General features: G+C 34.4%; 1 protein-coding gene across 1 annotated transcript in view; it reads right to left on the bottom strand.

Moving 5' to 3' along the window:
* Positions 1–27012, bottom strand: part of plcl1 (phospholipase C like 1) — a 176161-nt gene extending 149149 nt beyond the window's left edge. Inside the window, exon 1 of the mRNA XM_062061619.1 lies at positions 25998–27012. Within this exon, the coding sequence (XP_061917603.1) occupies positions 25998–26159 (162 nt within the window). The 5' untranslated portion in view covers positions 26160–27012. The remainder of the gene's footprint in view (positions 1–25997) is intronic.
* Positions 27013–27500: the final 488 nt, after the last annotated feature.

Genomic DNA, 27500 nt, shown 5'->3' with positions numbered 1-27500 from the left:
ATTTTAATCGCCACTACACGAAGAAACACGAGGGAAAATACCGGAATGTGTCTGATGAAGCGCGCGCAAGGGAGGCTGATGCGTTGATGGTAAAACTGCAAACCCAACAAGGACTTTTTGCCATATTTCACACCCCCAGAGATGCAGCCGTCAGGACAAGTTTCGTCATTTCTCACAAAAGCGCCAGAAAAAGTAAGGCGTTTTCTGACGGAGAGTTTATTAAGGAGTGCTTATTGGACTCTGTTGCGCTGATAATGCCCGGAGACTTAGACTGTTTTTCGCTAACTTTGGATGAGATCTGTGATGTACGTGACACCTCCAGCTGCTCTTCTTCTTACGTGGGATAACTGCAGACTTTCAAATCACGGAATAGGTGGCAGCCATGCAGTCAATTAAAGAGACAACCACAGGTAATGACTTGTTCACATAGGTAAATGCGTGTTTGGACATGTTAGGACTGAAATGGGACAACCTGGCAGGTGTGACAATCCAATCCAATCCACTTTATTTATATAGCACATTTAAACAACAAAATGTTTCCAAAGTGCTGCACAACAATATTAAAAACAATATTCAAATATTATCCTTAGCTCAACCAATGACTGAATAAAAAGAAAAAACAATTACATATAAAACCAATATAAAAAACAATATAAAAGAAATATGATTAAAAACTATTTTTAACAACAGATGGTTGTCCAAATCTGATGGGGAAAAATGTTGGACAATGCAGGATAAAGTGACCATCAAAAGCAATCTGCTTTTGTATAAAGTTAAGTGAGGTTAAATTAAATTATTATTATTATTACTAATTATTATTATTATTATCATCATTATTATTTATCTTACGGTATATCAAAAATAATATTGAGCAAAATTTAATTGAAATATTGTCGTGTGGCCCTCCAGCAGTGCTTGGGTTGCTTATGCGGCCCCCGGTGAAAATTAATTGCCCACCCCTGCTATAGATTGACTAAATATATTAAACAAAAAATATACACAAAGTACTAAAATATTTTTTGTTGTTGCCAGGATATTTTTTTAAAAAAAGGTTCTAAAATATACAACTAATCATTTCAATATATTAACATAAAAATAGTGCTGAATTTTGTGATATTACTCAAATATATTATGGATACACAGAATATATTAAACAACACGTATTGCACAAATGTTAATGTTTTTGTTGCCAATATATTTAAAAAAAGGTCCTACAAATATGAAATAAATCATTTCAATATACATAATGAAAATATACACAAAGTGGAGAATTTTATGATATTTTTACATGTGCAAAATATATGAAAAAAATATATACACAAAGTATGGAATTCTGCGAAAATATTTTTAAAATGTGAAAAATATATGAAATGAAAATATACACAAAGTAGAGAATTTTATGATATTTTAAATATTTCTACATGAGTAAAATATATGAAAGAAAAATATACACAAAGTAATTAATTCTGTGAAAATATTTTTAAATGTGCAAAATATATTAAATAAAAAATATACACAAACTACGGAATTATGTGAAAATATTTTTAAATGTGCAAAATAATTGAAATAAAAATATACACAAAGTAAGGAATTTTATGATATTTTAAATATTTTTACATGTGCAAAATATATGAAATAAAAATATACACAAAGTAATGAATTTTTTGATATTTTAAATATTTTTACATGTGCAAAATATATGAAATAAAAATATACACAAAGTACGGAATTCTGTGAAAATATTTTTAAATGTGCAAAATATATTAAATAAAAATATACATAGAATAATGAATTCTGTGAAAATATTTTAAATGCCATCCATCCATCCATTTTCTACCGCTTGTCCCTTTTGGGGTCGCGGGGGGGTGCTGGAGCCTATCTCAGCTGCATTCGGGCGGAAGGCGGGGTACACCCTGGACAAGTCGCCACCTCACCGCAGGGCCAACACAGATAGACAGACAACATTCACATTCACATTCACACACTCGGGCCAATTTAGTGTTGCCAATCAATATGCAAAATATATTAAATAAAAATATACACAAAGTACGTAATTCTGTGAAAATATCTTTAAATGTGCAAAATATATTAAATGAAAATATACACAAAGTACGGAATTCTGTGAAAATATTTTTAAATGTGTAAAATATATTAAATAAAAATTTACACAAAGTAATGAATTCTGTGAAAATATTTTAAATGTGCAAAATATATTAAATAAAAAACATACACAAAGTACGGAATCCTGTGAAAATATTTTTAAATATGCAAAATATATTAAATAAAAAATATGCACAAAGTAATGAATTCTGTGTAAATATTTTTAAATGTGCAAAATACATTAAATAAAAATATACACAAAGTAACGAATTATGTGAAAATATTTTAAATGTGCAAAATACATTAAATAAAAATATACACAGAGTAATGAATTCTGTGAAAATATTTTTAAATGTACAAAATATATTAAATAAAAATACACACAAAGGAATTCTGTGAAAATATTTTTAAATGTGCAAAATATATTAAATGAAAATATACACATATACAGGTCCTACAAATATAAAATAAATCATAGTGAAAATACACAAAGTGGAGAATTTCATGATATTTTAAATATTTGTACATGTGCAAAATATATGAAATAAAAATATACACAACGTGATGTATTTTGGGATATTACTAAAAACATACAATAGATACCACAATATATTAAACAAAATATACACAAAGTACTCACTTTGTTTGTGTGTTTTTGTTGCAAAGATATTAAAAAAAAAAGGTTTTAAAAATATAAAATAAATAATTTCAGTATATACAAATGAAAATATACACAAAGTACATAATTTTGTGGTAATATTGTAAATATTTTTAAATGTGAAAAATAATGTAATGTAAATTCATCAAATATAAGAAATTAAAATACACACAAAGTCTGATTTTTCGTTGCTGAAATATATTTTTAAATGTACTAAAAAAAATACAGTGAATTATTTAAATATGTGAAATGTATAAATATATTGCAAATTCCTTTTATTAATGAAATTAAATTGTACACAAAGTACAGGATTTGTGTGTTTTTTTTGGCTCAATATTTTTTGAATATCCTAAAAATGTAAAAAAAAAAAAAAAAAAAAGGGGTGTGTATTAAATGAGAAAACATACACAATATACAAATATATATACTTTGAAAATTAACTGGATTTATGAAATATAAATATGCACAAAATATAGGATTTTGTGGTATCTATGTTGGCAAAAATATTGACACAAAAAAAATGTAATTAAAAAAAAATTATAATTTAGGAGGCCGGCATCCTGACAGACATATTGTTTGTGTGTGTGTGCGTGTGTGTGTGTGTGTGTGTAGGTGTATATGTTTGTGTGTGTGTATATATATATATATATATATATATATATATATATATATATATATATATATATATATATATATATATATATACTGTATATATGTGTGTGTGTATATATATATGTGTTTGTATGTGTGTGTATGTCTGTGTGTGCGTGTACATATGTATGTGTGTATATATGTATATACATGTGTGTGTGTGTGTGTACGTGTACATATGTATGTGTGTATACATGTATATACTGTATATGTGTGTGCATGCGTGCGTGTGTGTATATAGGTGTGAATATGTATATATATGTGTGTGTGTGTATATGTATATACATGTTGTGTGTGTGTGTGTGTGTGTGTGTGTGTGTGTGTGTGTGTTGCCCTCTAGGCTGACACTAGAAATGACACAACAAGCCGACGTACAGTCTCCAGAGCATCCCCCGATCTGTCCTCCCTGAGGTTAACGCTACGCACAGCTGACACACACACACACGTACACACACACAAGTGTACACACACACATGTACACGCACACACACGCATAACAAGATGATGTAACAGGCCGTCGTCAGACTGGGTCAAACCGTTGCCAAAGTCTCTCCCACCTAGCACATCTAAACTATTCCAAACTACTCAGTACTAATACAAACTCAACATAATATACATAAATATACTGTATGTACACACTACTATATAGATAATACTATACATAAATATAGTGTATGTACATACTACTATATAGATAATACTATACATAAATATACTGTATGTACACACTACTATATAGATAATACTATACATAAATATAGTGTATGTACACACTATAATATAGATAATAATACTACACATAAATATACTGTATGTACATACTACTAAATAGATAATAATACTGTACATGCATTTCAACATTCCCCATCAGAAATCAAGTAAACAGAATTCATCTGTTCCAGTGTCCAACTGTGGCCCTCACAAAACCGTTAGTGTACATTTTCTGTTATGCTTTGTGATCTCTTTCTGTGTCACTGACCTGATGACTTGTGGGTAATATTTAGTCCTCACTGTGTTGTCATATCATTACGAGCAAAAAAAGTAGTAAAATGTGCAACATATAAACTACAATAAATTCACGTTGCAACCCAGGAGTTTTCTCAATGTGTGAAAAATAAGGTCTTTCTTGGCCATACGTATATAAATTACTCCAAAAAAATTACTGTATTAAAAAAAAACTAGCAGATTTTAGGCAAAAAAAATAAAAGGTAATATTGTTAAACTAGATATGTTTTAAAATGACTAAAAAGATTCAAATATTTACTCTACATTTGTTGCGAACTCGCATGGCTGCAGTAGTTGTGACCCCAAGATGCAGGAACCAGGAGGACAAACATCAGGTAAGAGGATTTGAATGTGATTAAACAGAAGGAAGCAGTCGTGCATGTAGGTTCAACAAACATAAATCAATCCTCGAGCACTGAGGAGCAGGCATAAATAGAAACATGTTGATTGGCAGCAGGTGTGGACCGGCTGCCAATCAACAGCAGGTGATGGGAAAACAGCGCTCAGCGGGACAAGCAGGAAATAGAAACAAAATAAGAGCACTGATAGGAAGTAAACACAAAACAAGGAAGCACAAACAGAAATGACGTGACAGATCGTCACAATATTGGTATTTCAAAATGCATGATATATATAATATACATATACATATATATAAATATATATATTCCATATACATCTATATAATATAGATGTATATATACACACATTTACTATATATATATATATATATATATATATATATATATATATATATATATATATATATATATATATATATATATATATATATATATATATATATATATATATATATATATATATATATATATATATATACACACACACATATATATATATATGTATGTATATATATACAGTATATATATATATATATATATATATATATATATATATATATATATATATATATATATATATATATATATATATATATATATATATTTACATATATGTATAAGAAATTCAAAACTCAAAACACAAAAACCAAGCAGATTTAAGGAGAATTTAAATGAAGGAAAAATATATTTAAAAAATGTAAAGAATACTAAAAATACACAGAGTACTGGATTATTATAAACACACAAAATGTTACATTTTAAAATGACACACAAACATTAAGACCATAAGATCATGTACAACGTGTGTGATCAAATATGTTTACAATACGCCAAAACTCTACTAAAAAAATGTACTAAATATATTAAATAAAAATATATACAAAGTATTGAATTTTGTCATTTTGCTGGCAAAATATAAAAATAATTATACTGGAAATTCATTGACCAAATTATGTCGTTGACAAAATATGGAAAATACCAAATTTAAACATGTGCATTAAGGTAAAAAAAAAGTGTAGACTAAAAAGTCTAAAAATTGCACAAAAACCAAGCAGACTTTACACAATTTCTGGATAGGTAAAAAGTCATTTCAGAAAATTAGTTAATTCAATAAATACATTTTTTATTTTATTTTCTATAATAATGTTCATACTTAAAAATGATCCAGATCATTGGAGGATTACATTTTGGATCACAACTGTAATCTGAGAATATTTATGAATATTGTAATCAATTCCCTCCTATTACATACAAAATGTATCAATAGTGCAAAATAACTAAAGAGAAAAAAATACAATTGGCCAATATTTTTGGATTTAGAAACAATAACAAAAACGACAAAAAATAAAACGATTTTATGATACAATAATATAATATATCATTACAGTGGACACTTGTATCGATCCACCCACAATTGTTTACATTCAAATGCTGTATCTTACCAGTTAGCTTGGGGTTTTTTTTTTGCATCCTCCTACGGTGTGTGGCGTAGCGTTTTTAGCTCCTCCTTGTCCTCTCGCCCTCCGGTGATAATGCTACTTGCAAGAAAAACTGTTTATTTTTCACGCGACCCATGTTTCTGCAGACGTTTTTTTCTGGAGATTTTTTTTTTTGAGCAGATCTTGTATCGTAGCTGAGCTTGGAAGTTGTGTGGATTTTTTTGGCTAAATATTTTTCGAATGTCCTAAAAATGTAAAAAAAAAAATAATTTTAAAATAAAATTAAGAGAGTATAATAAATGAAAACATACTATATAACTAGATTTACAAAATATTGGATTTTGTGGTATCTATGTTGGAAAAATATTGACACAAAAAATATGTAATGAAAAAAATATATATATATATGATAGTATAATATGTAAAGAATTTAGTAAAGATACTATACTTGGTATCATTACAATGATACTTGTATCGATCCACCCACACTTGTTTACATTCAAACGCTGTATCTTAGCAGAATCTTTTTTTTTTTTTTGGTGGCGTAGCGTTTTTAGCTCCTTGTCTTCTCGTCCCCCGGTGATAATGCTACTTGCAAGAAAAGCTGTTTATTTTTCGCGCGACCCACGTTTCTGCAGACGTTTTTTTCTCAAGATTTTTTTTTGGAGCAGATCTTGTATCGTAGCTGAGCTTGGAAGTTGTGTGGATTTTTTGGTCTAAATATTTAAAATTAAAAAAAATTTAAAAATAAATTTAAGAGAGTATAATAAATGAAAACATACACAATACAACTACATTTACAAAATATTGGATTTTGTGGTATCTATGTTGGAAAAATATTGACACAAAAAATATGTAATAAAAAAATAAAAAAATAATATGATAGTATAATATGTAAAGATGAACGTAATCACTGTAGTATTGACCAAACACTGATACTATACTTGGTATCATTGCAATGATACTTGTATCGATCCACCCACATTTGTTTACATTCAAACGCTGTATCTTAGCAGAATACTTTTTTTTTTTTTTTTTGGTGGCGTAGCGTTTTTAGCTCCTTGTCTTCTCGTCACCCGGTGATAATGCTACTTGCAAGAAAAACTGTATCGATCCACCCACAATTGTTTGAATTTTTAATGAAAAAAAAATATATATATATGATAGTATAATATGTAAAGAATTTAGTAAAGATACTATACTTGGTATCATTACAATGATACTTGTATCGATCCACCCACACTTGTTTACATTCAAACGCTGTATCTTAGCAGAATACTTATTTTATTTATTTTTTGGTGGCGTAGCGTTTTTAGCTCCTTGTCTACTCGTCCCCCGGTGATAATGCTACTTGCAAGAAAAACTGTTTATTTTTCGCGCGACCCACGTTTCTGCAGACGTTTTTCTCTGGAGATTTTTTTTTCAGCAGATCTTGTATCGTAGCTGAGCTTGGAAGTTGTGTGGATTTTTTGGGCTAAATATTTAAAATAAAATAAAAATTAAAAATTAAATTAAGAGAGTATAATAAATGAAAACATACACAATACAACTACATTTACAAAATATTGGATTTTGTGGTATCTATGTTGGAAAAATATTGACACAAAAAATATGTAATAAAAAAATAAAAAAATAATATGATAGTATAATATGTAAAGATGAACGTAATCACTGTAGTATTGACCAAACACTGATACTATACTTGGTATCATTGCAATGATACTTGTATCGATCCACCCACATTTGTTTACATTCAAACGCTGTATCTTAGCAGAATACTTTTTTTTTTTTTTTTTTGGTGGCGTAGCGTTTTTAGCTCCTTGTCTTCTCGTCACCCGGTGATAATGCTACTTGCAAGAAAAACTGTATCGATCCACCCACAATTGTTTACATTCAAACGCTGTGTCTTAGCAGAATACTTCTTTTATTTATTTTTTTGTGGCGTAGCGTTTTTAGCTCCTTGTCTACTCGTCCCCCGGTGATAATGCTACTTGCAAGAAAAACTGTTTATTTTTCGCGCGACCCATGTTTCTGCAGACGTTTTTTTTTGGAGATTTTTTTTTTGAGCAGATCTTGTATCGTAGCTGAGCTTGGAAGTTGTGTGGATTTTTTGGGCTAAATATTTAAAATTAAAAAAAATTAAAAAATACAATTAAGAGAGTATAATAAATTAAAACATACACAATATAACTAGATTTACAAAATATTGAATTTTGTGGTATCTATGTTGGAAAAATATTGACACAAAAAATATGTAATAAAAAAATACAAAAATAATATGATAGTATAATATGTAAAGATGAACTTAATCACTGTAGTACTGACCAAACACTGATACTATACTTGGTATCATTACAATGATACTTGTATCGATCCACCCACATTTGTTTACATTCAAACGCTGTATCTTAGCAGAATCTTTTTTTTTTTTTTTTTTTGGTGGCGTAGCGTTTTTAGCTCCTTGTCTACTCGTCACCCGGTGATAATGCTACTTGCAAGAAAAACTGTTTATTTTTCGCGCGACCCACGTTTCTGCAGACGTTTTTTTCTCAAGATTTTTTTTTGGAGCAGATCTTGTATCGTAGCTGAGCTTGGAAGTTGTGTGGATTTTTTGGGCTAAATATTTAAAATTAAAAAAAATTTAAAAATAAATTTAAGAGAGTATAATAAATGAAAACATACACAATACAACTAGATTTACAAAATATTGGATTTTGTGGTATCTATGTTGGAAAAATATTGACACAAAAAATATGTAATAAAAAAATTAAAAAATTATATGATAGTATAATATGTAAAGATTAACTTAATCACTGTAGTATTGACCAAACACTGATACTATACTTGGTATCATTACAATGATACTTGTATCAATCCACCCACATTTGTTTACATTTAAACGCTGTATCTTAGCAGAATTCTTTTTTTTTTTTTTTTTTGGTGGCGCAACGTATTTAGCTCCTTGTCTTCTCGTCCCCCGGTGATAATGCTACTTGCAAGAAAAGCTGTTTATTTTTCGCGCGACCCACGTTTCTGCAGACGTTTTTTTTTGGAGATTTTTTTTTGGAGCAGATCTTGTATCGTAGCTGAGCTTGGAAGTTGTGTGGATTTTTTGGGCTAAATATTTAAAATTAAAAAAAAATTAAAAATACAATTAAGAGAGTATAATAAATGAAAACATATACAATATAACTAGATTTACAAAATATTGGATTTTGTGGTATCTATGTTGGAAAAATATTGACACAAAAAATATGTAATAAAAAAATAAAAAAATAATATGATAGTATAATATATAAAGATGAACTTAATCACTGTAGTATTGACCAAACACTGATACTATACTTGGTATCATTACAATGATACTTGTATCGATCCACCCACATTTGTTTACATTCAAACGCTGTATCTTAGCAGAATCCTTTTTTTTTTTTTTTTTGGTGGCGTAGCGTTTTTAGCTCCTTGTCTTCTCGTCACCCGGTGATAATGCTACTTGCAAGAAAAACTGTTTATTTTTCGCGCGACCCACGTTTCTGCAGACGTTTTTTTCTGGAGAATTTTTTTTTGGGGGGGGGCGCAGATCTTGTTTCGTAGCCGAGCTTGGAAGTGATGGAATGCTTTTGAGAAGATCTGAGAGGAGGGCACAGGAGGATCTTGCCCTTTAAAGGACATCTATGGAGAGAACAAGCTGCAATGGAGGGAAACTCTACAGGCCAGTTTTGCCTTACTACTACGACACACACACACACACACACACACGTTGAGTGTGTGTCTTTAAAAGACAGGAAGCGAGTCTTGCTAGGTTGCATGCATGTGATGATTACATATTGAGTGAAAGAGCGCGTGTGCAGGTAGCATTCGTGCTAATTATCGTCACCATCACACACTTGTTCCACTCTTCACCGCGCTTGTTATCTTTTTGCACGTGCCTCCAATCCAGTATCGGATGCCGATATGTAACCAGCAGTGTTCCGTCACCTCCCATCGTGTCAAAGCAAACAACAATAGTCAACTATTTGACAAATAAAACAAACAATATTGTTGGTAACACTCTTTAAATAGTGTGACGTCATCACAGAACTGAAAACAGTCACCATATAAGTGTTTTGTATCGCTCCACATCGATAATTGTTGATATTTTTTGCAACCAATGGAGAATAAGGAGCAGGAGAAAAATATATTAAAGGTAAACATTTTTATTTCAACTGTAACCTTCCTCAGGGCAGAAAGGGAAGGACGTGTCAACACAAGCAGGGAAAACACTCAAACTATGTAAACAAAATTGTAAAATCACATTGAAGACTTAACAATAACCCTAACAAAAAAAGCTTAATAAAGTGTAACAAAATAGTGTGAAAATGTAAACATAGAGAAAGCTGAGAATAACTATTGTCTGCAGGTTTAGTGCCAGGAAGTCACGGCTGTGCTCTAAAGGGTAAGGTGACCCTGACCAGGTTAATACAGTTTGCTTCTCCTTCTTTCCCTCCATTTATCTGCTTTCTTTTATATTTCAAGTTATCATTACATATATGTATTGTTGCATTTGGGGTGGCGGGGGGTGCTGGAGCCTATATCAGCTGCATTCGGACGGAAGGCAGGGTACACCCTGGACAAGTCGCCACCTCGTCGCAGGGCCAACACAAATCGACAGACAACATTCACACAACTTTTTTCTTTCATGCTATTTTTCTGTTGGTTTTTTTGTCTTCTTTTTTTGAAACGTTTTTTTTTTTTTTGTCGGGAGGAAAGTGTCTGTTTTTCATTGTCTGTATTGTTTTTTCCCGATCATATGAATATATAAATTAAATCTAAAAAATTAAAAATAAACAAAAAACCTCGATAAATACCCAATTTTCTTCTTTTTTTTGGTGGTGACTGACTTCCACCTAACGGAACAAAGTTCACTAGCAAGAAGGTCAAAAATCCAGTTGCAGCAAACCACATCAAGTCGCACCTGAAATTAAAGCCCCTGATGATGGCTTTTTAGGTCCGTCGTTATTTTGACCATACGCGCTAACACATTGGCATAGCATCCAAAAAACTCATTTACGTTGTTCCTGCAACTTTAGTGATACATTTTGTGCGTTAAAGAAGCTAAAAACAATCTACTGTGGGTAGGGGTGTAACGGTACGTGTATTTGTATTGAACCGTTTCGGTACGGGGGTTTCGGTTCGGTTCGGAGGTGTACCGAACGAGTACACATGCTAGCAGCGACCTGGGCTAGGACAACATGTAAAAGCCAGAGCTGGAAGACCCTCCTGCCTCGTTAAGATCTCCCGTTTGGGAACACTTTGGGCTGCGCGATACAACAATGGAGGACGGAGGTTTGCCGACATTGTTCAGCAGCTGCTTCTGACGACACGTCAAACATGTGTTGCACCTTTCCTGCTTCCGGCTCCCAGACCGTAGTCGAGGAGCGCAGGGGAGACACTCCTCCAGGGTCGATGTATTCTCGGGGGCAACACCCTTCACTCTACCCGGCAGTGGGTCTCCACAGCTCCGGACTCCAGGGTAAATGACGAGTCCGGCGATTAGTTGCAAATCATGGCTTTATTGAGGTCTTGCACACAGCCAATCCAACAAAACACTAGCCACTACCGCTCCCTCACCTCGCTCGCCCACACACTCACCTCACATGCTGTCACATATTAAAGGGCCACACTCACACACACATACGCTACTCTCATAACACATGCTAACTAGAGATGTCCGATGATATATATTATCGGCCGATAAATGCTTTAAAAATGTAATATCGGAAATTATCTGTATTGTGGGTTTTTTTTATCGGTATCGTGTTGTTTTTTTGTTTTGTTTTTATTAAATCAACATAAAAAACACAAGATACACTTACAATTAGTGCACCAACCCAAAAAACCTCCCTCCCCCATTCACACTCATTCACACAAAAGGGTTGTTTCTTTCTGTTATTAATATTCTGGTTCCTACATTATACATCAATATATATCAATACAGTCTGCAAGGGATACAGTCCGTAAGCACACATGATTGTGCGTGCTGCTGCTCCACTAATAGTACTAACATTTAACAGTTAATTTTACTCATTTTCATTAATTACTAGTTTCTATGTAACTGTTTTTATATTGTTTTACTTTCTTTTTTTATTCAATAATTTTTTATTTTTTTATTTATCTTATTTTATTTAATTATTTTTTTTAAAAAGGACCTTATCTTCACCATACCTGGTTGTCCAAATTAGGCATAATAATGTGTTAATTCCACGACTGTATATATCGGTATCGGTTGATATCGGTATCTGTAATTAAGAGTTGGACAATATCGGAATATCAGATATCGGCAAAAAAGCCATTATCGGACATCCCTAATGCTAACCCATTTGAAGCCTCACCACCGCATTAAAGCAGCCTCTCCTCGGCGAGACAGGCAGGGCTAAAGCAATAACAAATGTTTTTATAGCAGCAGATTTAAGTCCATATTGCATTAAAAACTAGATTTTGACCCACTTCTATGGTGGAAGAACAATATGTTGACCACATTAACCCTGGCAATGGACCCTGTGTGTATATGTATGTTATGCCATTGTTTACAAATTTGGTAAATAAATAACCAAAAAATGTATATTTTGTTGTTTTCTTACTGTACCGAAAATGAACCGAACCGTGACCTCTAAACCGAGGTACGTACCGAACCGAAATTTTTGTGTACCGTTACACCCCTAACTGTGGGTGAATATATGCTCAGCTGCCTGCACAAAACATCCACATCCAGGCTGAGAAAGCAAATTAGTGTAATATTTAATAATATATCTCATTAAGAATGTATTTGTTCTATTTCTACAATATGCCGAGGGGCCATTAAAACCAACAACAAAAAAAAGTCCACCTTTGGGAACCTCTGTTACTCTCAATTTCTCCTCTTTACAAAACATGTACTGCAACAAATAAACAAAATGCACACAAAAAATATGCTTAAAAATGCCCTAAAGACGCTGAAATAATCCAAACATAAAATTGATTGGACTTGATACACTGCAAGAACAACCAAATTAAAAAAAAAGACACTTCCTGTGCGGAAAGTGACGACAAACACACACTTGTCTTTGTCACACACATAATTGTCATTCCTTACAAGTAGGGCTGCAACTAACGATTAATTTGATCATCGATTAATCGGTCGATTATTTCTTTCTTTCTTTCTTTCTTTCATGTTTATTTTGAATATGTAGACAAAACAAAAACAAACAAATTTTGCAAAAAAACAACAAAAAAGCCATTCAAGAATGAATAACAAAAACAATAATAATAATAATAATAATAATAGTAATAATAAAAAGCAAAAAGAAACAAGAAATGAAAATAAACATAAATGTAAACATATCCGAAAAGGAGTGAGAAGAAGTAAAAAATAATAATCTGTCGATTATTACTTCGATTAATCGATTAATAATCGGATAAAAGAGACAAACTACATTTCTATCCTTTCCAGTATTTTATTGAAAAAACAACAGTATACTGGCACTAGGGATGTCCGATAATGGCTTTTTGCCGATATCCGATATTGTCCAACTCTTTAATTACCGATACCGATATCAACCGATACCGATATCAACCGATATATGCAGTCGTGGAATTAACACATTATTATGCCTAATTTGGACAACCATGTATGGTGAAGATAAGGTACTTTTTTAAAAAAAAAAAAAAATAAGATAACTAAATTAAAAACATTTTCTTGAATAAAAAAGAAAGTAAAACAATATAAAAACAGTTACATAGAAACTAGTAATTAATGAAAATGAGTCAAATTAACTGTTAAAGGTTAGTACTATTAGTGGACCAGCAGCACGCACAATCATGTGTGCTTACGGACTGTATCCTTTGCAGACTGTATTGATATATATTGATATATAATGTAGGAACCAGAATATTGATAACAGAAAGAAATGGGGGGAGGGAGGTTTTTTGGGTTGGTGCACTAATTGTAAGTGTATCTTGTGTTTTTATGTTGATTTAATAAAAAAATTTAAAAAAATTAAAAACGATACAGATAATAAAAAAAACGATACCGATAATTTCCGATATTACATTTTAACGCATTTATCGGCCGATAATTCCCTAACTGGCACTATACTTATTTTGATTATTGTTTCTCAGCTGTTTGTACATGTTGCAGTTTATAAATAAAGGTTTATAAGAAAATAACAAATAAATTAAAAAAATAAAATAAAAATTTGCGCATAGCATAGATCCAACGAATCGATGACTAAATTAATCGCCAACTATTTTTATAATCGCTTTTAATCGATTTAATCGATTAGTTGTTGCAGCCCTAATTACAAGTCATGTGATCTCATTTGTGAGGCGCCCCCCACAGGTTGTGCTTCAAAATGCTTCGTAAGACAGGCGAGCATGACGTTTTATAGTCATTACATCAGTGGTTGTCATCAAGGATCACCTCAGACAACACTCCAAGCACCACCATAATGGCCAACGTTAAAATACAGTAGCGTAGTAGGCCTACGTATTCATTAAGAACGGGGCAGAGGTTTTATTTGAAGGGTGTATTTAACATTTTGGCCACCGTAACATTACACACAGTTTGAACAGTAAGACTGTGTTAGAATATTTAATTTAGCGATTCTTTGGCGCACCACTAGATGGACCCCATGTACCACTAGTGGTGCACATACACCCATTGGACAATCACTGCATTAGACAAATACTCAATGACTTACCGTATTTTTCGGACTATAAGTCGCAGTTTTTTTCATAATTTGGGGTGTGCGACTTATACTCAGGAGCGACTTATGTGTGAAATTATTAACACATTAGCGTAAAATATCAAATAATATTATTGATCTCATTCACGTAAGAGACTAGACGTATAAGATTTCATGGGATTTAGCGATTAGGAGTGACAGATTGTTTGGTAAACGTATATCATGTTCTATATGTTCAGTGTTTCCCACACATTCATTTATTTGTGGCGGCCCGCCACGAAAGAATTACGTCCGCCACAAATAAAATAAAATATATATATACATATAATTATTATTATTTTTATTTTTTTTATTTTTTTTGTCCTGTCCAGCTTCTCAGGCAAATCATATAGTTGATGTAGATGCCCATATCGGCTGTTCAGGTTTACTTTACAAAAGAGAAGTGTAGGATACTTTTCTTGTTGCCTTATTTGTATTTGACCACTACTGTTTTCTGTTTATTTGTTACTGACTGTGGCAGGACACCTCTGTCTCTGTTTCACTTTATGTTGCTGGTAAATAATATGGTTGTAGTAATAGGCTAAAGTTACATTATTTAGTATGCACTAATTAAAGGGGCAGAGCTTTAAGAGACATTTTAGCTTTTATATTTTATAAGATATATTTTTTGTAAGAACCACAATTAATAAATATATTTCAGTGAATAACTTATTGTTCAAATCTGTATATAAATATGTACATAAAGTGTTGTAATTATATTGTAAAATGGATGGATGGATGGACGTTTAAAACAAAACTGTTATTATTAATTAGTAAGTATAAATTTTTTGAGCCTTTTTAGAGAAAATCATATCATTGTAGTAAATTATGCAAATTACTCGATGATGTCATGGTGACCACGCCCACCGCCACAGGTATCTTGGCAGTTTATGGGAAACACTGATGTTATAGTTATTTGAATGACTCGTACCATAATATGTTACGTTAACATACCAGGCACGTTCTCAGTTGGTTATTTATGCCTCATATAACGTACACTTATTCAGCCTGTTGTTCACTATTCTTTATTTATTTTCAATTGCCTTTCAAATGTCTATTCTTGGTGTTGGCTTTTATCAAATAAATTTCCCCTAAGAATGCGACTTATACTCCAGTGCGACTTATATATGTTTTTTTCCTTCTTTATTATGCATTTTCGGCCGGTGCGACTTATACTCCGAAAAATACGGTATTTAGTATTGTGTATTATTATATATATTGTGCATATATATAATAAAACATAGAGCAACATTACCCCCTTGTGGAACTGTGCCGTCACTACTCCCCTTGTATACAAACTGAACATTTGTGCAATATTATGATAAAAGTTGGAATTTTACTCAATAACAGTTGCAATTTAACAAGAAAAACTTAAAATTTTGGCAATTTTATGAAAAGAGCCGTAATTTTACTCGACAAAAGTCACAATTTTATAAGAAAACTTAAAAATTTGGGCAACATTACAATAATAATCGGAATTTTACTTGGCAAAATTATGACAAAAGTCATAATTCTCCTAAAAAAATGTCACTATTTTACAAGAACAACATACGACTTATACTCCGGCGCGACTTATACTCCGAAAAATACGGTACGTTTCTAAGGCCCGCCCCCTGCAAATTTTTTTTCAACCAATCTTGCTCAAATTTTACACCCAGGTGCGTTTCACTCCCCTAAAAGGTGTGTACCAAATTTTGTGGTGATTCGGATACAAAAAAAAATGTCGAGCTGTGTGAGAAATTTCAAGTCAGTCCACTTACGGATGGATACGTTTTTGACATGTTTAGTGTGCAGAGGTTCCAGGAGAAGAAGAAGGTTTTTTGGAAGTTGGTAAATGTTTGTTGCTAAATTGCTGCCAGCTCACGTAAATGTGAGTTGATGACGTCAACACGGGGGGGTTGTTGGGGGGGTGGGGGGGGGGGGGGCTTTGGCTGCACGGCCAAGCCATCTGGCGACAAAGTGCGTGGGCCAATCACAGGCAGGCGGGTGACAATTAGGAGGAAATATGAGTGGAGGAACATTTGAAATGTCTCAGATGTGAATCAGCTCTAAAACCTAAGACAAGAAATTGTCGACGGTTTGCTTGTCCGTGTTTGCTTCTAGAAGTTTAGCATAATTAGCTTTGGTAAAAAGTCTCATTTGTCTTTGATGTCGACCAAAATATGTTCGTCAGCTTTGGTGTTTAAAGTATTATTTGTCTTCAGTTTGATGTAACACCAACAGTATGTTAGCATAGTTGAAATCTAAATCGTCATCGGAGTTTGAAGAAGACCTTATTTTGTTTGGATGTTTGCAAAAAGACGCATGTTAGATTTACTGAAGACTCCAAACAACAAAGTGCACGTCATTTTTGACAAAATACAGGCAGAAAAAAACGAAAAAGCCAAAATGATAAAAATAACGTCACAAAAAAAAACGATAAAACCACAATGGTGAAAATAACTCATTAAAAACGATAAAACCACGATGGTAATAATAACGTTTTTTAAAAAAAGCGATAAAACCACAATGGTAATAATAACTTTTAAAAAAACTATAAAACCACAATGGTAATAATAACGTTAAAAAAAAAGCAATAAAACCACAATGGTAATAATAACGTTAAAAAAAGCGATACAACCACAATGGTAATAATAACATTTTAAAAAAGCAATAAAACCACAATGGTAATAACGTTTAAAAAAAAAGCGATAAAACCACAATGGTGAGGATAATGTCACAAAAAAACTATAAAACCACAATGGTAATAATAACATTTTAAAAAGCTATAAAATCACAACGGTAATAATAACGTAAAAAAAGTGATAAAACCACAATGGTAATAATAACATTTAAAAAACTAAAAAACCACAATGGTGATAATAACGTTAAAAAAACCCGATAAAACCACAATGGTGAGAATAATGTCACAAAAAAGCGATAAAACCACAATGGTAATAACAACATTTTAAAAAGCTATAAAACCACAATGGTAATAACGTAAAAAAAAAGTGATAAAACCACAACGGTAATAATAACATTTAAAAAAGCTATAAAACCACAATGGTAATAATAACGTAAACAAAAGTGATAAAACCACAATGGTGAAAATAATGTTACAAAAAAGCTATAAAACCACAATGGTAATAACAACATTTTAAAAAGCTATAAAGCCACAATGGTAAGAATAACGTAAAAAAAAGTGATAAAACCACAACGGTAATAATAACATTTAAAAAAGCAATAAAACCACAATGGTAACAATAACTTAAAAAAAAAAACTATAAAACCACAACGGTAATAATAACGTTTTTTAAAAAGTGATAAAGCCACAATGGTGAAAATATCCATCCATCCATCCATCCATCCATCTTCTTCCGCTTATCCGAGGTCGGGTCGCGGGGGCAGCAGCTTAAGCAGGGAAGCCCAGACTTCCCTCTCCCCAGCCACTTCGTCCAGCTCCTCCCGGGGGATCCCGAGGCGTTCCCAGGCCAGCCGGGAGACATAGTCTTCCCAACGTGTCCTGGGTCTTCCCCATGGCCTCCTACCGGTCAGACGTGCCCTAAACACCTCCCTGGGGAGGTGTTTAGGGCATGTCCGACCGTAATAATAACATTTAAAAAAGCAATAAAACCACAATGTTAACAATAACTTTTTTTAAAAACTATAAAACCACAATGGTAATAATAACGTAAAAAAAGTGGTAAAACCACAACGGTAATAATAACATTTAAAAAAAGCTATAAAACCACAACGGTAATAATAACGTAAAAAAAAGTGATAAAACCTCAATGGTGAGAATAATGTCACAAAAAAGCTATAAAACCACAATGGTAATAATAACATTTAAAAAAGCTAAAAAACCACAATGGCAATAATAACAACGTAAAAAAAAAAAGCGATAAAACCACAATGGTAATAATAACGTCATAAAAAAACGATAAAACCACAATGGTGAGAATAATGTCACAAAAAAGCGATAAAACCACAATGGTAATAATAACGTTTAAAAAAGCTAAAAAACCACAATGGTAATAATAACAACGTAAAAAAAAAAGCGATAAAACCACAATGGTAATAATAACGTCATAAAAAAATTGATAAAACCACAATGGTGAGAATAATGTCACAAAAAAGCGATAAAACCACAATGGTAATAATAACGTCATAAAAAAACGATAAAACCACAATGGTGAGAATAATGTCACAAAAAAATTGATAAAACCACAATGGTAATAATAACGTTAAAAAAAGCGATAAAACCACAATGGTAATAATAACGTCATAAAAAAACGATAAAACCACAATGGTAATAATAACGTAAAAAAAAGCGATAAAACCACAATGGTAATAATAACGTAAAAAAAAGTGATAAAACCACAACGGTAATAATAACATTTAAAAAAGCTATAAAACCACAACGGTAATAATAACGTAAAAAAAAGTGATAAAACCTCAATGGTGAAAATAATGTCACAAAAAAGTTATAAAACCACAATGGTAATAATAACATTTAAAAAAGCTAAAAAACCACAATGGTAATAATAACGTAAAAAAAAGTGATAAAACCACAACAGTAATAATAACATTTAAAAAAGCTATAAAACCACAACGGTAATAATAACGTAAAAAAAAGTGATAAAACCTCAATGGTGAAAATAATGTCACAAAAAAGCTATAAAACCACAATGGTAATAATAACATTTAAAAAAGCTAAAAAACCACAATGGTAATAATAACAACGTAAAAAAAAAGCGATAAAACCACAATGGTAATAATAACGTCATAAAAAAACGATAAAACCACAATGGTGAGAATAATGTCACAAAAAAGCGATAAAACCACAATGGTAATAATAACGTTAAAAAAAGCTAAAAAACCACAATGGTAATAATAACAACGTTAAAAAAAAACCGATAAAACCACAATGGTAATAATAACGTCATAAAAAAATTGATAAAACCACAATGGTAATAATAATGTCATTAAAAAAAACAATAAAACCACAAAGGTGAAAATAACCTCAGATTTGCAGAGGTAACGGACGTGATAAATACAGTAAATAAATTCATTTATTACCAACGTAAGGTGCACATGCGCCATCATGCCATAGTGGTCAAAGTTGGAATTACAACCCCAACATACCACATTGTGTTTTTTTTGTTGTCCTTGATCTGTCTTTGTTGTGTTTAGTCACATGGTCATGCCCTAACGCCGTGCCAAGCACAGAACAATCATTTGTTTTACCTCTGGACACTGCTCAACGCTACGATAGTGTGTGTGTGTGTGTGCGTGTGTGCGTGTGGACACTGCCCAACGCTACGATAGTGTGTGTGTGTGCGTGTGTGTGTGCGTGTGGACACTGCCCAACGCTACGATAGTGTGTGTGTGTGTGTGTGTGTGTGTGTGTGTGTGTGTGTGTGTGTGTGTGTGTGTGTGTGTGTGTGTGTGTGTGTGTTCATGCAAAGTGGCGGCGTCCACTGAGGCCGCACTGTGTGTCCGTGTCATGCCGCTGCTGGTAGCACGACTCTCTGGGAAGTCACAGATGTTACTCGTTGTCCGGGACAAAGCTGCTCTATGGCCGCCATGACATCACTTCTCGTATCGCTGACAGGACACAACATTAGGTACGCCTGGCGTCCTAACCAGCAGGGGGCAACATTTCACGTTTGCCGCTGCCTGAGCCGGCTGTCGCAGGAATAAAGACGTTTTTTTAGTTGCGGCCATGATTTGTGTGTGCACTTTAACCTTTGCCAAGAAGTCCACCTTTCAGAGCACAACTCACCTCATGAACCATCGATACCTTTCTGTGACACCCTAAACTCACTTCCCTCCCGGAACATCTGATACTACGACCACTACTACTACCACCACTGTGACTACTACTACTACTTCCTGACCTGCAACCTGAGCACAGGTGGAAAGTAATGAGGTCACCTGTAGAGAACTGGACCGGCAGGTCATGACGCCCTACGACTGAAGGATACCTTAGACCAGGACTGGGCAATTATTTTGACTCTGGGGCCAAATTTAAGTAGGTAGGTACTGTATGTTGATAGGTATGGGGTTATAGGTACTGTTTTTGGTAGGTAGGTAGGTAGGTAGGTATGTATAAGTACTGTACATAGGTAGGTAGGTAGTTAGGTAGGTACTGTACGTTGGCAGGTAGGTAGTTAATGTACATTGGTAGGTAGGTAGATAGGTATCTATGTAGGTAGGTATGTGGGTATATGTACTGTATGTAGGTAGGTAAGTACTGTATGTTGATAGGTAGGTAGGAACTGTACGTTAGTAGGTAGGTAGTTAGTGCACGTAGGTAGGGAGGTAGGTAGGTAGGTAGGTAGGTAGGTAAGTTATAGGTATTGAACGTTGGTAGGTAAGTAATAGGTAGGTAGGTAGGTACGCAGGTAGGTAGGTAGGTAGGTAGGTAGGTATGTAGGTACTCTACGTTGGCAGGTAGGTAGTTAATGTACGTTGGTAGGTAGGTAGGTAGGTAGGTAGATAGGTAGGTATGTGGGTATATGTACAGTATGTAGGTAGGTAAGTACTGTATGTTGATAGGTAGGTAGGTACTGTATGTTAGTAGGTAGGTAGTTAGTGCACGTAGGTAGGTAGGTAGGTAGATACTGTACGTTGGAAGATAGGTAGGTAAGTAGGTAGGTTATAGGTATTGAACGTTGGTAGGTAAGTAATAGGTAGGTAGGTAGGTACGTAGGTAGGTAGGTAGGTAGGTAGGTAGGTAGGTACTGTACGTTGACAGGTAGGTAGTTAATGTACGTTGGTAGGTAGGTAGATAGGTATCTATGTAGGTAGGTATGTGGGTATATGTACAGTATGTAGGTAGGTAAGTACTGTACGTTGATAGGTAGGTAGGTTCTGTATGTTAGTAGGTAGGTAGTTAGTGCACGTAGGTAGGTAGGTAGGTAGGTAGGGAGGTGGGGAGGGAGGGAGGGAGGTAGGTAGGTAGGTAGATACTGTACGTTGGAAGATAGGTAGGTAAGTAGGTAGGTTATAGGTATTGAACGTTGGTAGGTAAGTAGGTAGGTAGGTAGGTAGGTAGGTAGGTAGGTAGGTAGGTAGGTAGGTAGGTAGATACTGTACGTTGGAAGATAGGTAGGTAAGTAGGTAGGTTATAGGTATTGAACGTTGGTAGGTAAGTAATAGGTAGGTAGGTAGGTACTGTACGTTGGCAGGTAAGTAGTTAATGTACGTTGGTAGGTAGGTAGATAGGTATCTATGTAGGTAGGTATGTGGGTATATCTACTGTATGTAGGTAGGTAAGTACTGTACGTTGATAGATAGGTAGGTAGGTACTGTATGTTAGTAGGTAGGTAGCTAGTGCACATAGGTACGTAGGTAGGTAGGTAGGTAGGTAGGTAGGTAGGTAGGTAGGTAGGTAGATACTGTACGTTGGAAGATAGGTAGGTAAGTAGGTAGGTTATAGGTATTGAACGTTGGTAGGTAAGTAATAGGTAGGTAGGTAGGTACTGTACGTTGGCAGGTAAGTAGTTAATGTATGTTGGTAGGTAGGTAGATAGGTATCTATGTAGGTAGGTATGTGGGTATATCTACTGTATGTAGGTAGGTAAGTACTGTACGTTGATAGACAGGTAGGTAGGTACTGTATGTTAGTAGGTAGGTAGCTAGTGCACATAGGTAGGTAGGTAGGTAGGTAGATACTGTACGTTGGAAGATAGGTAGGTAAGTAGGTAGGTTATAGGTATTGAATGTTGGTAGGTAAGTAATAGGTAAGTACCTATAGGTACTGTATGTATGTAGGTAGGTTATAGGTATTGAACATTGGTAGGTAAGTAATAGGTAGGTAGGTATGTATAGGTACTGTATGTACAGTATGTAGGTAGGTAGGTAGGTAAGTAGGTACTGTACGTTGGTAGTAAGGTATGTAGGTAGGTACTGTGAATAGGTAGGTTAAGGTAGGTAAGTAGGTAGGTGGTACAATAAGGGTAGGTAGGTAGTTTAGTGTTAGTTTAGTGCTGCCCAAATAGCATGGATGTCCAGTATTTTTAAATAAAAATGTAACATTTTTTTTATTTGGGTTTTCAATGGGCCCTAAACACACAAAACATTTCAAATATAAAACCGACACGTTCAATGAAGTCCCTATGGGGGTCCTCATGCAGACCTCCTTTATGCCACTTCCTGTGTTCCCCTAATAAAAACATGTAAACAATACATGTAAAATAGCATATCTTTAAAACATGTATAAAATAGATGTGAAAATATGTATTGTTTACATGTAAAACATGCATTATTACACATGTCTAGTGGGTGAAAACTTGTTTTTTGGATAAAAACACATAAAAATGGAGATACTTCTCATGTTAGTATTAACGTGGGGCAGTGGTTCTCAAACTTTTTCACCAAGTACCATCTCAGAAAACACTTGGTGTCACGGCGCTTGCGCAATCCCTCATGCCTTCTGCTGCGAGCTCGGCTGACACCTCTGCTGGAAGCGCGCCAGGACACGCCCCTGCTCACTCTGGCCGCACCGGCAAAGCTGCAGGCAATCAGTAATCAGCGCACCTGGGACTAATGAGGGCAGGCAGCATAAAGACCAGCGGACCCGAAGATCCAGTGCCGGAACGTAGTTCACTCTTGTAGTAAGCATCCCGTCTCTGGCATCCCTCCCGCTTACTTGCTCTCTCTCTCTGTGCTTTCCCTGTTCCCGTATTATGTCCTTTGTGTTTCCAGTAGCGCTTCCCCTGTTTCCCGTGATCGAGGTGTGTGCCTCGACTTCCCCCTGGATTCCTGCCTCCCTCGATCCTCGACCCTGCTTGCCTGCCCACGGACTGCCTTCTCGCCTTGCCCCTTTGGTCTGACGAAGGATTCATCCATCACGCACATACAACAAACTCTGGTAACATTTACATGGTTAATTCTACACATCGTCTTGCACCTTTCACTTCGAGTAGCATACACATCCCACCCGTTCATCAGTATCAATAAACCTATTGAACGGATTCCTGCCGTTGTGTCGTCTCCTTCCCCCACCGTACGTAACACTTGGCTCTCCGAGTACCACCTTAATGACCAACATTAAACTACAGTAGCACAGTAGGCCTAAGTATTCATTAAAAACAAGGACAACGTTTTTTTTATTCAATAAATATACTTAATAGTTTAGCCAATGTAACACTACACACAGTTTGAACAGTAACACTGTCTTTGAATATATGAAAATAAAACACCTCTTTGGCGTACCACTAGATGGAGCGTACCACAGTTTGGGAATCCCTGCCACCCCTGGACAAAAGTATCGGTCCCGACTGCAAAATAATCTACCATGTGTCCCATGAAAGTTGCAAGTGTCAGTACTTTAATAAAAAAGGTGAGAAACACAATTGAATTTAGGAAAGAACTCGGGGCAAAATATGAAGGTGGTGTCTGCATGATTCTCACCTCTCGACTCAAAAAGTGATTATTAATAATACATTTCTTCATTTTTGCGTATTTCACGTTGTTTTCTGCAGGTACGACTATAATTATTCTCAAAAAAATGGGTTTTGTGTTAATATATTTGGGTGTCAGACACAAATTATTGGGGTTTACATTAGGGGTGTCAAACGTACGGTCCGCGGGCGACAAGTTTTAGCCGGATGAGTTTGCTAAGTATAAAAATGAGCCGAAATGTGTGAATGAAAGAAACTGCTGTTCTGAATGTGTCCACTGGATGTCACAATAGCAATTATTTGTATCTTTGTCGATGATGCTACATATGTAAAAAAAAAAAATTAAAAAACACATGATGTTAGTGCACCAGTCGAGGAAAATGAGCAAACTACATAAATAATAGGGCTGCGAATTTTTTGGGTGTCCCACGATTCGATTCAATATCGATTCTTGGGGTCACGATTAGATTCGAAATCGATTTGCTTTGGTTCAACGCGATTCTCGATTCAAAAACGAGATTTTTCCGATTCAAAAGGATTCTCTATTCATTCAATACATAGATTTCAGCAGGATCTACCCCAGTCTGCTGACATGCAAGCAGAGTAGTAGATTTTATAATTGTAAAGGACAATGTTTTCTCAACTGATTGCAATAATGTACATTTGTTTTAACTATTAAATGAACCAAAAATATGACTTATTTTATCTTTGTGAAAATATTGGACACAGTGTGTTGTCAAGCTTATGAGATGCGATGCAAGTGTAAGCCACTGTGACACTATTGTTCTTTTTTTTATATATAAAATGTCTAATGATAATGTCAATGAGGGATTTTTAATCACTGCTATGTTGAAATTGTAACTAATATTGATACTGTTGTTGATAATATTCATTTTTGTTTCACTACTTTTGTTTTGTTCTGTGTCGTGTTTGTGTCTCCTCTCAATTGCTCTGTTTATTGCAGTTCTGAGTGTTGCTGGGTCGGGTTTGGATTGCATTGTTATGGTATTGCTGCGTATTGTTTTGTTGGATTGATTAATTAAATAAAAAAATTGAAAAAAAAAATAATAAATTAAATAAATAAATCGATTTTTTAAAAATGAGAATCGATTCTGAATCGCACAACGTGAGAATCGCGATTCGAATTCGAATCGATTTTTTCCCAACACCCCTAATAAATAATTTGTAATTTGATTTTAATATTCTTTTTTTTTATCTTGATAGATCGAAAATGAACACCAATGAATTGACTGATGAACATTGTCACATCATTTCTTCAGAAAGTACAAATAACGACAAATAAAGATAGAATACTATTAACCGCAACATATAAGTGTAAAAAAAAAACAACTGTACATTTGTACATTGTATTTTCAGAATGTGCTTGTTCCATTTTTAAATAAAGAAAACAATCTGAAGTTGTCTTTATTTTTAAGTTATCGTGCCGTGATTGGGAGTAGATTTTTCTCCAAAATGAGTTTGACACAACAAACTGTATATGTTTTAGTCATAAAACTAGTGTATATAAAGAAAATGCCAGCAATGTTAAAGATAAATAATAGAACCTGACTTTTTAATGAGTCAGTGTTTCCAAAAAAAAAAAAAAAAAAAAGATTTGAAGTCAATAAAGGCAATAAAAAGGTTCTTCCTACCTTGATGATGCTGCTTCGCCGCGGTGCTGCCTTCACGGACTCCAGCAGGATGGTCTCCTGGTCCTGGCCGCCACCACCGGGCAGGATGACACCACTCCGCCGGCCTCGGGACACCCTAGCCGGCATGAAGTCCGGCGCTCCGTCGCTGTCTCGCTCCGACATGTTGGAGCCGGTCGGAGATGAGTCAAGACAAGCCGCGGAAGTGAATCAAGACGAGCAAAGTTTGTCCATTTAAAACATGTCAGAACGCACGCACGGAGCACGGAGCACCGAGCCGCACCTTCGGTCCGTGAACGCAACCAGGTGCAGAGTGCGGTTCTTCTGGACCAGACTGGGACTGATGCACCAGACCCCCTCCTCTCCAGGCGCAACAAGTCCTCCCAGTCTTTGGCGTGGAAGAGGGGTGGGGGTCCGACGGCGTGCGTCAAAGGCACGCACGGTGCACGCACAAGTGGACCGAGTCCGAGTGGGCGAGATTCGAACCAACGTGCACGGACAACCAAACAAGTTGTGCCACTTTGCGTCAACTAAAAGGCAATAAGGCGCCCTTTTGGCGGTATGTTGTGCGCATGTCTAAACCGGCGAAAACCCCCGCTCCCTCACGACCCATTACTGACAAAGACGGTACCGGCTCCGTTCCACGGACAACAAACGGTGGGCGACTTTTTAGACCGCGACACAAAACACAAACCGCCTCCGCTCCTGGCTTTGCAGACCACGCCCCCTTTCTGCCTCGAATCCCCGCCCTAATGCCGTGATTGACGTGCGTCTCGACCAATAGGCGTGGTGATTCAAGAAGCTCATCGTTCAAATGTGTTTATTTTCATTTGTTCTCTTTGTTTACCTCCACTTGTCTCATTCAGTGTGTGTTTTTATTATAGCATTTATTTAATAACACTTTTTATTTACTTTTCGACATTTTTAGGTTTAACTTATTTTACAAGTAACTTGTATTTATTTTTACTTATTTTTTCTATCATTAGTAGAGAAATGCGTTAAAATGTAATATCGGAAATTATCGGTATCGGTTTTTTAATTATCGGTATCGTTTTGTTTTTTGTTTTTTTATTAAATCAACATAAAAAACACAAGATACACTTACAATTAGTGCACCAATCCCTGTATATATCGGTATCGGTTGATATCGGTAATTAAAGAGTTGGACAATATCGGAATATCAGATATCGGCAAAAAGCAATTATCGGACATCCCTAGTTGTTTCTTTCTGTTATTGATATTCTGGTTCCTACATTATATATCAATATATATCAATACAGTCTGCAAGGGATACAGTCCGTAAGCACACATGATTGTGCGTGCTGCTGGTCCACTAATAGTACTAACCTTTAACAGTTAATTTGACTCATTTTCATTAATTACTAGTTTCTATGTAACTGTTTTTATATTGTTTTACTTTCTTTTTTATGTAAGAAAATGTTTTTAATTTTTTATGTCTTATTTAATTTTATTAATTTTTTTAAAAAGGACCTTATCTTCCCCATA

This window comes from Entelurus aequoreus, linkage group LG10 (genome assembly GCF_033978785.1).
Source record: "Entelurus aequoreus isolate RoL-2023_Sb linkage group LG10, RoL_Eaeq_v1.1, whole genome shotgun sequence".
Taxonomy (NCBI): Eukaryota; Metazoa; Chordata; class Actinopteri; order Syngnathiformes; family Syngnathidae; genus Entelurus; species Entelurus aequoreus.
This window is presented reverse-complemented; position numbering and strand designations above follow the sequence as displayed.